Source organism: Oryctolagus cuniculus, chromosome 3 (genome assembly GCF_964237555.1).
Source record: "Oryctolagus cuniculus chromosome 3, mOryCun1.1, whole genome shotgun sequence".
NCBI lineage: Eukaryota > Metazoa > Chordata > Mammalia > Lagomorpha > Leporidae > Oryctolagus > Oryctolagus cuniculus.
In genome coordinates this window covers 40826596-40839263 of record NC_091434.1, presented here as the reverse complement: position 1 = coordinate 40839263, position 12668 = coordinate 40826596, and the positions used below count along the sequence as shown (strand labels likewise).

The window sequence follows — 12668 nt, the reverse complement described above, 5'->3', positions numbered from 1 at the left end:
TCCATGGGCCATACAAAACTATCAACTCAAAAATTAACCTGCTATACTTCATCAAATTAAAAATAAATAAAAAATACATACACACATACATAATAATATCAAGGGGCTGGCGCTGTAGTGCATGTAGCAGGTAAAGAAACGCCTGTGATGCTGGCATGCCATACAGGCACCAGTTTGAGTTCCAGCTGCTTCACTTCCAATCTAGCTCCCTGCTAATGGCCTGGGAAAAGGAGCAGAAGATGGCCCAAGTGTTGGGGCTCCTACACCCATGTGGGAGACCCGGATGAAATCTTGGCTCCTGGCTTTAGCCTTACACAATGCTGGTCATTGCAGCCATCTAAAGGAGTGAACCAGCAGATAGAAGATCTCTCTCTCTCTCTGCCTCTCCCTTTCTCTGTGTAACTCTGACTGTCAAAATAAATGAATAAATCTTAAAAAAATAAAATAAAATCCACTTTGTTGCTTACAAAAAAAAAAAACAAACAAAAAACCTGCTATAGATTTACTGAGTTTTGAGTCCTGCCTCAGTTTGCCTTGACAGGGTCAGACCAAATGATCTCATGTGCCTTATATGGTGTGAAGCCAGAACATTCCCTACCCCTGAAACCAATGGATATAAGGAACACTACTTCTATGTACATTTTTATTGCTTTAAATAAGCAATAAAGAAAAGCATATAAATAATGGTATTTGAGGCTACTGTTTCCTTGTATTTTTCTTATTAATCTATTTATGTGAAGGGCAAGACAGAGAGAGAGAGAGAGAGAGAGAAAGTGTTCTCATCCACTGATTCATTCACCAAATCCAAGAATGGCTCCAGACTGGGCTGATAACAAAGCCAGGAGCCAGGAACTCAATCTAGGTCATCCATGTGGGTGGAACGAGCCCACTTACTTCAGCCATCACCAGTGCCTCCCAGATTGGCATTGGCAGGAAGCTGGAGTCAGGAGCTGGTGCTAGGTATCAAATCCAGGCACTTTACCAGGGGAACAAAGACATCCTAACTGGAGTCTTAACTACTAGGCCAAGTGCCATACCCTCCTTGTATTTCTTTCATAAAATTTATACTTTGATCATAAAATATCACTCAGGATTTGGGGAGACTAGTTAAATAATACAATCATAAACTTTCATAATAAAACTGCAGGTTTCTGCAGTGATATATACACCAGATGAAAGAACGTACTTACTGAGTATAAAGACCTCCTATATGTGTGAAATGAGTAGATCATTTGTTATTCAAGAAGGATGAAAACAGCTTCTGAAACCACCACAAATGGATGTCTTCTTTTAGTAAAATCGGAGAAACTTGATTTTTCTAATGAGTCCAGTAACATTTATTTATTTATTTATTTGAAAGTCAGATTACAGAGAAAGAGGGATAGACATAGAGAGATAGAGATCTTCCATTCATTGGTTCATTCCTTAGATGGCTGCAATAGTTGGGGCTGGGCCAGACTGAAGCCAGGAGCTTCATCCAGGTTTCCCATGTGGATAGCAGGGGCCAAGAATTTGGGCCATCTTCTGCTGTTTTTCCCAGGCAATTAGCAGGGAGCCAGATGGAAAGCGGAGCAGCCAGGATATGAACCAGTGCTCATATGGGATGCTGGGGCTGCAGGCAGTGGCTTTACCTGCTACACCACAGTGCCACCTCCTCAGTAACCAATTCTTAAGGACTTTGCACACTACCTAGAGATGATAGGAAGAGAAACAGGATGCCAGCATGCCTGTTTCTTCAAAACCTTGGTATGTTTTGTGAATAAGTGATAGAGAAGTCTTCCCATTCTCTTATATATGAAAGTTACGGCTGGCGCCACGGCTCACTAGGCTAATCCTCTGCCTTGCGGCGCCACCACACCGGATTCTAGTCCCGGTCAGGGCGCCGGATTCTGTCCCGGTTGCCCTTCTTCCAGGCCAGCTCTCTGCTGTGGCCAGGGAGTGCAGTGGAGGATGGCCCAAGTGCTTGGGCCCTGCACCCCATGGGAGACCAGGAGAAGCACCTGGCTCCTGCCATCGGATCAGCGTGGTGCACCGGCCGCAGCACACCAGCTAGTGGTGGCCATTGGAGGGTGAACCAATGGCAAAGGAAGACCTTTCTCTCTGTCTCTCTCTCTCTCACTGTCCACTCTGCCTGTCAAAAATAAATAAAGAAAGAAAAAAGAAAGTTACTATTTCAGGTAAATTCAGAAATGGGAGGAAGAATTGTGTATGTTTGACAGCTATGGAATCAACATTCTCTTTACAAAGTCACCATGTCCCTCATATCTGTTAATGTTAGCTCTTGTCCTAATCAATCCATGTGTTTTGGCTGACATTGCCCCATAGATGCTATTCAACTCTAAACAGGAGAAGCGAAAGTAGCTAAAGTGAGACAGCTACCTGGAGGACCACCCTCAAGCCACCACCTAATAACTCAGAGACGCTGCTCTCTTGGGAGATATTAATATTATTACAATCTTTAAATCTATGAATTCAAGTCAGTGATTCTGAAATGAAAGACTGTTTATTTGATGAAGCAAGCAGGACCATCTCTCCCCCACTTTATTAATTTAATGTTCTGAAATCAAAAGAGGGTATATTATTTACTTCAAAACTCAATAACATGTTCATGCCTGATCTGCAGCGTTTCATATTTACAGCCCATCTTCCAGTGGGTGGACTTCCTTTTTCTCACAGGTTTCCTTGTCATTTTATAACCAGTTCACTGGACCATGGAGTCCAGGCCCCCAGATCTCCATTATGTTCTGTTCCTCTACGACCTACAGAGTGCGAGTATCTCTATTGGATACTGAGAAATAATGGTGACTAAGACCAGATGTCGGCTGACAAAGAATTGTGACTATCTTGCAGGTCAAGCTTCCTATGAATATAAACTGCCTGTGTAATTAAATTGTGCCTATCTTTGACTAACTATATATATATATATATATATATATATATATATCAAACAAAGCAGTTTCTTCCCCCCAAAAAAACTGCCTTGCAACACACCACAGCTCAGACTCCAAAATATTTTGGTTGCCAAGATTTTCATTTTGTTGCTGCACATCTTTTCCTGACCATGCCATGTCAAAATACAACATTTAAAAAGTCAGATATTTTAACCTTAATAATCTAGGGCATGCACATACTATAAACACTGTGTCAATAAAGCTAAAAGCAAAATCCATGTCATTTCACACAAAGACGTTTACATTTCTAGCAGCTGACCTTACTGCCAACTTTCCCGATACATCATTCAATCTAATTTTCCAATCCGTTGAAAACATTCTCCAGTTGCTGAGTGACTTCATAAATTGTATTTATGACCCTTGTCTTAAGTTTCCTCAAATGATGTGGCTTTGATGAGTAAACAGTCGTGTGTGTGTGTGTGTGTGTGTGTGCAAAGTCTCATATAAAAAATAAAAAGTAGTCAAATGAGGACAGGCCAAGCAAATTAGTTCCCGAGGGGATTTTTAAAATCCTGTGCTCTGTCAGGTAAGCCCAGTACACATGGATTTCTCAGGCAAGGCCTCTGAAGGAAAGTTACAAAACTCTGTGGCTTGTCTACTGAACAGAAGAAGGAGCAAGGTACCAAACCAGAGACCCTTGGTTACAAAAGAACAGCAAACTGTGCAAACTACATTTGTGCTTCTAATGAAAACATGTTTCTTCAAATTGACTTGGCAGAATTCCCTGAGACATAAAATTAATCTAAACTTTCTGAGTTATGGTATGATCTTCTACAAAAAAAAAAAATAAAACCATAGTACATCATAATGAATGTGGTGGAAACCTTGTTTTCAAATGATACCGATTCTTATTGCAGATTCCTTGAGTGAAGGTGTTTCCCACCTCGAGGACCACATCATACCTAGCTCCCCGCCTCTGGCACTCCAACGCTCCCATTCACACGAGGCAGGGCATCCCTTCCACTGGATTTAGCCCACTTTGGATCAAAGCTTCCTCTACTTCATTTAACAGATTTGCTCAGATGGAAGGTCTCAGAGGAGAAACAATGTTAGTAAATGGGGGATTTCTGAACATGAATATGTAGGTCATTGGATTTTTAAATAAATTAGAGAATAGTTTATCTATTAAGAAAGAGTCACTGTACATATTTTATGAAATCATGATTATTATAGGTCAATGGACATCAGCAATATTAAGTCTTATAAAATAATGTCATAAATCTTTTCATACTAGCCTAAGCCTCTGATTGATTTTTTTGAAGTCCATAAAGTAAGAAGAAGCAAGAGAAAGATTAAGATTCCTGATGAGACTGTCAAAAATGCAAAGATGTAATCATAGTAAATAGTCAAGCAACTTATTCCAGGTCCACAGGCCTACTACATGAAAGTGTGACAACACTAAAGTAAATTCAGGATATAAGTAAGGAAGAACAAATATTAAAAAGAAAAAAGAAAGAAAACTAACAGAACACTGGTCCTAATGTTTCCTGAAATTATTATTGTTACTGAAATTATCTGGAAAATTGCAAGAGTACTTGAGATGGGTAAGGCCAAGGAGCAAAACTACTCTGAAACTTATCTAACCACAAAATTCACCATTCACATTTTGTAAGGATGATTTTAATTCAAGTCACATTTGGTAGAATTTAGAGCTGGCGTACAATGCCAGCATCACATTTGGGCACCAGTTTGAGACCCAGCTGTTCCACTTCTGATTCAGCTCCCTGCTAATGTGCCTGGGAAAGCAGCATAAAATGGTCCAAATCCTTGGGCCTCTGTACCCACATGGGAGACCCACATGTAGCTGCAGGTTCCTGGCTGCAACCTGGCCCAGCCCTAGCAGTTGTGGCCATTTGGGTAATAAACCAGCAGATGATATCTGTCTCTCTCTCTCTCTCTCTCTCTCTCCTCCTCTGTAACTGCCTTTCAAGTAAATAAATAAAACTTTAAAAGACAATTCGTAGAATCTGTTGTCTCAAATCCAATGTCTATCTCATTCTCTTTTATATTTTATATTCATACTCTCTCCCCTCTCCTTCCACATAATTCATCTGTAAAATATCAATACAAATCCATTAAGCTGTAACACTGCAGAAGGCTCAGGCAGGGCCCGGTGCTGTGGTGCAGTGGGTTAACGCCCTGGCCTGAAGCACTGGCATCCCATATGGGCACCAGTTCTAGTCCCGGCTGCTCCTCTTCCAATCCAGCTCTCTGCTATGGCCTGAGAAAGCAATGGAAGATGGCCCAAGTTCTTGGGCCCCTGCATCCACGTGGGAAACCCAGAAGAAGCTTCTGGCTCCTGGCTTCGGATTGGCCCAGTTCCGGCCATTGTGGTCATCTGGAGAGTGAACCATCGAATGGAGGACGCCCCTCTCTCTCTCTCTCTGACTCTCCTCTTTCTGTGTAACTCTGACTTTCAAATAAATAAGTAAATCTTTAAAAAAAAAAAAAAAAAAGACCTTTCCTTATGGGAGAATTAAAAAAAAAAAAAAGAAGGCTCAGATATAAAATAGCAATAGTGATAACATTTTCAAAAGAAACTAGCAGACAAAAAACTCTCAACTAGTCCATAATATATTTTTGACTTGTGAACTAGTAGAGAAAAAGATCTACACTAGTCCCATAATAGTATTTTCATTTGTGAATGGAACAGGCATACAACTGAAGATGTGTTTTATTTAAACTACTACACCATGGTGTGACCTAATTAGGCTAGCAGTGGCATGGATTGGGGATAAAAAGCAGATCATGAAATAAAGATTCGCATGCAAAAGATTTATTAAGGAAGTGCTTGCAAGGGAAATTGTGAAGGAGTAAGAGGCAGGCCAGTGAACAGAAGAAATCCAAACAAAGAGCGAGCCTCAACCCTACCCTGCAGAGAGTTCTGGAGTGCAAGTTAAGCTACAGAGTGGCCTCTTCCAAATGAGAGGAGGAACCTAAGCTCCCAGTCTCTTGTCCCTCGTCAGACAGTGATTAAGCATTTCCAGCTCCTTGACGGTGTGAGCAAATCGGAACTCAGTAGCCCCACGACAGCGTGTTAAAGGAGAGCCCAGTGGCAGATCCAGGGTTTTAGAAATAGCACAGAGGACGGTTGGTGGAACACCGAACACACAGCAGAAAGGTGATCTGTCTCAGACTCCTCTGGCATACTGACCCCAAGACCACAGTAAAAGGGCTTAGAGATGTATCATGGGATTGCCTGGATATTAATGAACAGTTCAAAAAGCAACTTACTACTTTCACCTTGCTGTTCTCATGGGGTTCCACGTGCCATAAAACATCTATAGATGCATAAAAAGCAAGACTAACCTTTTCTTTCAAGACACTAGTAAAGAGGAGTAATGGGGCCTGTGATGTGGCCCAGCTAGCTAAGCTTCTGCCTGTGATGTCAGCATCTCTTAATGAAATGCAAGCTCAAGTTCTGGTTGCTCTGCTCCCGATCCAGCTCCCTGGAAAGGCAGAGAGAGATGGCTCAATTACTCAGCCTCCTGCGTCCCACGTGGGAGACCTGGATGGAGTTACAGGTTCCTGACTTGGGTCTGACCCAGCCCAGGCCACTGGGGCTATCTGAGCTGAAGAGTGAACCAGCAGATGGAGGATTCTCTCTCTGTCTCCTGCTCTCTCTGTCACTCTCTCTCCCATATAAATAATAAATCTTTAAGAAAAAAAAAGAGAATGATGGTACTAGGAATATAAATACAATAAGATATAAAAAGGCACAGTGATCCTCATGGTGGCACAGATAGCATGTGAAACATATACATCCTGTGCCTCAAACTGCACTAGTCTCACACCCATACTGCAGATCCGTAGCCTAGTATTACAAAGACCTCAGGGGTGCTGCTGAATCCCTTTCCTAAAGCATATGGCTCAGGTTTAGACAGTATATGTTTGTTAGCAAATCAAAAGAGATATTTAAAGGGAAATGTAGTATAAAAAATAACCTAAAATTGGCAAAAGGTCATCTATCTTTAACTCCAACCAAAGCCATGCCTTGTCATGAATGATGAGGAAGGGCATCACTTCACCGATGCATTTCATATTTTTTAAAAAATCAAAACATAATGAAAACAAGCTCTTAGAAATATAGCTCTATTCTTTATTATCTCAAATGATACAACCATAATAGATCAGTCATACAAGGTAATTAATAGATTTTTTTTTGGAGTACTGGAATTTTTAAATGCTTCTTATTGTGAATTTGAGTTTTGTATCTGGAAATCTTAAATGTGAAAAACTAGGTAGATACAGTTGGGTTTTGTTTTGGTTTTTGTTTTATACACACACGCACACACACACACACACACACAAACCAGCTTTGTTGGAATAAATCTAGGAGCACAAACTATAGGATGATAAAATGACAAACTATATCTAATTTCTTTTAATTAGATCTAATTGCTTTTAATTAAACTTGATGATAAATGAGTAATAGAGATAATGATCTATTTCTGGAAAACATTCAATGGACTGAGGATATCCTACATATGTACACAGTAAGGCAACTTATTTCATTATTTATTATTTAAATTAAACTTATTTTCTATTCAAAAATTAATCATTCTTCTATATAATTATCTATATTGTTAATTTTTATCTATTCATAATAGCTTGCAAATTATTATATCACCTATAAATATCTGATTCTACTCAAAAAAACCTGAACATTTGGAAAATCCATGGTTGGTTTCATGGGGCATAGTACACCATATTTTCCACTTAGCAATGCTGCTGGTAAAACCAGCTGCCAGTCTTGCTGTTAGTGACTACAGTACATACAGCAAAAACAATCTGCCTGCTGACCTTCTGCTTAAGTTCAAACTATGTCATTCTGTCAATACCATCTACCTTGATTAGGTTGGGCTTTATACACAACAGGTTATGATCCCAGAGGGATGAAAAGCTTTCCCAAATTAAAAGCAGAATTTTAAAAGGAAATACTCATACATTCCTATGCAGTTTCCATTTGATATCCTCAAGGCTGGCCCATGAACTCAAGTGCATGTTGATTGAAAGTGAATGTTTCTTACTGGGTGTAGCCATCTTACAAATTTAATGGCAGGAGGAAAATAATAAAATGTGTTCCATGCTTCAATTAGACTTTTTACAACTTGGCACTTCAAAAATGGCAATGCCAAAGAAAAATCATTAATCCACAAAAAGAGACAACAAAGATTGTGCAGGAGAAGTCAGCCCTCCAGGAGTCCAGGGCCTTGGCAGAGCATACCCTCTCACAATATGATCAGTCTTGTGTCTTGCCTCATTGTCAGTCTTCTCTCATGCCTCATGCTATTTGGATAAAATGTACACTGTGTTTGTTTCTAAAATCTAAAGTAACACAACCATGCTTTCAATTTTATCCTTAGCCAAAGGAGCTGTATATACAACCAGGCAATAAAATGTTGGCTACTCATGAAATGCCTATTCATGCACATGAATGACAGATGAAAGAACACACACACACACACACAAAGCTGCAAAATGCAGTCAAAGAATGCATCTTTTGAGTTTACATTTTACAGTACTATGCAACAGACTTGCTCAAAAGGACCAGAGCTTTTCAGAACCCCAGCCTAGACAACTATAGACATACAAATGCTGCCTGAGTACGTTGAGTGACAAGAGAAAAGTGGGAGATGATATGTGTAATATGTGCAGGTCTCTGAATCTCTGCACTCATTTCGAGTGATGTAAACAGACTCTGTCAATAACAGATTGCACACATCAGCTAGGAGTCAAGGGAGCAAGAGATTTCACTCCTCTTGGTCTCCTGCCATACCTAATATGTCAGCACCAAACCTCAAACAATCCCACTGGGTTTCTTCCCTGCTCCCAATCCTGCAGTCCCAGCATTGCTGAAGACTGTTACCAAACCACAACCGTTGGTTCCACTGTTACCTCATGCTGTTTAAATGCAAATGAAGCCTCAAACTACACAGAGAATCCTCTTATCTCAAAGGGACTCCTGGTTGCATTCAAGCTGTCCACCACCTCTAGCCTCTCTCTCAATATCAAATTGTGTAAAAAGTAGCCTGCTTCTGTATCTGCAACAGTTAACCACAGTTCCTACCACTTGCACAAAAACTTACTCAAAAATTTGCCCAAAGACCTCCCAATCAATTGCCAAATTTCATGAGCTGGGTTCTCCCATGTTCTCATGACATAGGAGACTCCCTCTCCTAGACTTCTTAGCATTCCACACATGAACAAGTAAGTACTGGAAAGTCTCTCGTCAGGTCCTCCGTATGCTCACTCTGTAGTAATGTCCTCAGTAGCTCCCTCTCATTCCATCTCCACCTGCCCCATCTCTCCTGGCCTTTCTCCAGTCTCTATCCCAGTGCTGGTAACGGTGGGGTTGGGGTGGAGATGTTTTCTCCCCTTTCCATCCACTGACTTAAAATCTAAACTCCAGGAACAATTTCTAAAGTCTTATTCTAACCCTGACAACCCTTCTTAGTACCAAGCTCTTATTTTTTCAGGGACCTTCACACATCTTCACTTACGAAGTCTGTCAGCATTTCAATGTAAGAATGACCCAATCTGAGATAATCACTTTCACCTGACTGCCACCATGCTGTCTTCCCTGATTCTATTAATAATTACACCTTTATTCTCAGTCACTAGACTCAAACCTTGGCATTATCGTTACATCATCCCTCTTTACCCACTCACCTACTGCCAAGTTTAATTCCACAATGCTTAATTTTATGCTCCATTGCCATCAGTCTAGTTCAAAACTTCCACAGTTCAGCTGGGTTTTTAACACAGCCTCCTAAATGATATACATAGCCTTTTGCTACCATGAGAGTCAAAAGAAATTTTTTTCCCAAGGTCTAATTCTGATTATTGGCTCATAGCCCATCCCTACAAAAGTTTCAACAGTTTCCAGTGCCTATTAGGGTTCAAAGTTCTTAGCAAGGCTCTCAAGACCTTTATTGATCTGTGCTCCCCCTTCCATCTTTAAGTTGTAGTATCCAACTTTATTATAACTATTCCCACATTTTTGACTCAATGTATTATTTATGAATTCCCCTTGCCTAAGATACCCCTCTTCTCCATCTTTGCCTGTTAAATTGTATCTAACTTCAAGATCTAACTCAATGGAAAACTAATAGTCTAGTTGGGGACTTACATATTGGCTCAGCCATGATCTTTTTCATCTTTGCATCTGCACAGAACTTAAGCACCCCACTCAGCATTTACTAGGGTGGCTAAACTTAAACTTACTGCCCTTTTGAAGACTTACCAGGTTCAGTCTCCTGAAGGCATTCCTCATCTCCAGCTCATCACAAACCACAGCCACACCATTTCTTATAATCTTTTACACTATGCATCATATGTCACATTTTATTGTAATACTCTGGTAACATTCTTTTACTACTAGATTGTTAGTCCCCTGAAGATAGCTTTACATTTCCATATTAGTGATTCTCAAAGGGTGGCCCCCAAACCAATGCTATCAACATCATCTTGGATCTTATTGGAAATGCAAATGTGTGGATCCACCCCAGATTCACTGAGTCAAAAAAACTGTGTTTGTACAACCCTGGGATGATTTTGGTGCACACTCAAGTATTAAAACTTCTGGTAGAAAGATTTCTGGGGAAAAAAAACAAAACAAACAGAAAAGCCTCTGGTAGTCTTACATAGAAGAAGTCCTCAATAAAATTAGATGTACCTGAATAAATGATTGACTTTTTAAAGATTTATTTATTTATTTGAAAGTCAGAGTTACATGGAGAGAGGGAGAGGCAAAGAGAAAGAGATCTTCCATGTGCTGATTCACTCTCCAGATGGCTACAACAGCCGGGGCTGAGCCAGGCCAAAGCCAGGAGCCAATAGCTTCCTCCAGGTCTCCCATCTTTATGTCCGGGGCCCAAACACTTGGGTCATCTTCCACTGCTTTTCCTAAGCTATCAGCATGGAGCTAGATTGGAAGTGGAGCAACCAGGACACGAACTGAAACCCATATGGGATGCCAGCATCTCAGGCAATGGCTTTACCAGCTATGCCATAATATTACATGGGTATTTAATTCTCCCAAAACATTAAAAATATGAGTAAACCACCCATTATTGCATTATCAATATCTTAAATCTACCTTGTACCTTTTAAAGAGCATATAGAAATTATTGTATATAGCTATCCTCCTTTTATAGAGTTCAAAAACGCAGTAAAATAAGGTGGTTAGGTATGCCTAAATAGTTTTACAACCAGTTTTCTAAAAGAAGAGGATGATAATAAAAAAAATCAGGATCATGTCATATCCAGGGAAAAACAGAGAGGGTGAAGGAAGGGCACATATATAGACTCAAGTCATTGGTAACATTTTGGATCCTGAGTTGGGTAGCAAGTCATTGACATTAATTAATTAATGGACTAATAGTGACAGTATTCCATGGACTAACAATTATTAATCAAATTCTGTGTGTTCTGAAACCCACACGATTTTTTAAAGACATTGAGGGAGAGAATGAAGACACATGACAATGCTATCCCTATTATCATTCTTAACCCCCAGCTATGATGTTCAATGTTAACTGTACCTGTGTGCGGTTGAATGCCACTCTTGCAAAGACAGCTTGGGACACACTGGCCCTCTTGAGCTCATCTCTGACTTGCTGGTAGATATCTGGAGAGACTTCCACAGAAGAGTTGGTTGGCTCTGGCTTAACTGCTCTGGGAATGGGCGGATGATTCAAGAACTGCTGGTTGATGGCTTGAGGATGCTGGTGAGCCAGGAGCCGACTAACGGCAATCTGTTGGTTTATCAGGTGGGCCATGGCGATTTGTTGCCTGACAAGTTGTGGGCTGAGCTGAGGAGAAAGAAGACCAGGGCTCATGATGGGCTGTAATGCGGGCACTTGGTTTCGGATTGGAGTACTGTGATGGATTTGGCTATGAGGAGACTGTTCGTTGGTTTTCCCCAGGGATGCCAGCTGGTTCATATTTGGTAAATGCATTGGACGCTGGCCCAGAACACAATAGTCTGAAAGGTTTTCTCGTTCCACTCTTTCCACTGTTAAGAGATAAAAATTATAATTCATCATTATTCTCATTGTTATAATTTATTGCCAATATAGGTAGTCGTGAATGATCATATTTTTGGCATATTAATGATATAAACTTTTTTCATACAAAGCTTGAAGCCCCAGAGTAAACTTGAGTTATTGTTTCCTGCAAAGTGCTACAAGAATAGTTTTTCATAGAAGAAATTAAGGTAAAAAAATTTCCTCTTCAATTTTGCTAAATTCTTAAAAGTAAGCCTTTCACTGACTAGCCAATATGGAAGTCACTAAACATCACAAACTCTAAGCACCATCTCTTAGAAAGGCACAACCATTCTTATGATACTCTGCAGTTGTGGTTGATGGCATCAGTCAGGGTTGACAAGGACAACATCTCCTTCCAAGTGAACTGCTATCTACTATTAAAAGTCCCACAAAACCACCATCAAACCCCTATAGAGAGGTTCATAGAGAATCTCTAACATAGAGCATATACATTTATCTACTTACTAGCTATCTTTTTCTACAGGAATGTTTCTTTAAGAAATTTTGAAATTTTAATGATAGTAAAGTATACTAAGCTAAGAATAAAAGAACTCACAAATTAATATCATCACCTTGACTTGCCATTAAACAAGGGTTTCTTCCTCTCAAGGCTATCTACTGAATATACTTTCTTTTTTTTTTTTTTTTTTTGACAGGCAAAGTG

General features: G+C 40.1%; 1 protein-coding gene across 4 annotated transcripts in view; it reads right to left on the bottom strand.

The window, feature by feature from the left end:
* Positions 1-12668, bottom strand: part of SATB2 (SATB homeobox 2) — a 199405-nt gene that overhangs the window by 74984 nt on the left and 111753 nt on the right. For all 4 annotated transcript variants that reach the window (XM_051848329.2, XM_070070433.1, XM_051848330.2 and 1 more), the window contains one exon: positions 11498-11970. In XM_051848329.2, coding sequence (XP_051704289.1) covers positions 11498-11970 — 473 coding nt within the window. The remainder of the gene's footprint in view (positions 1-11497; positions 11971-12668) is intronic.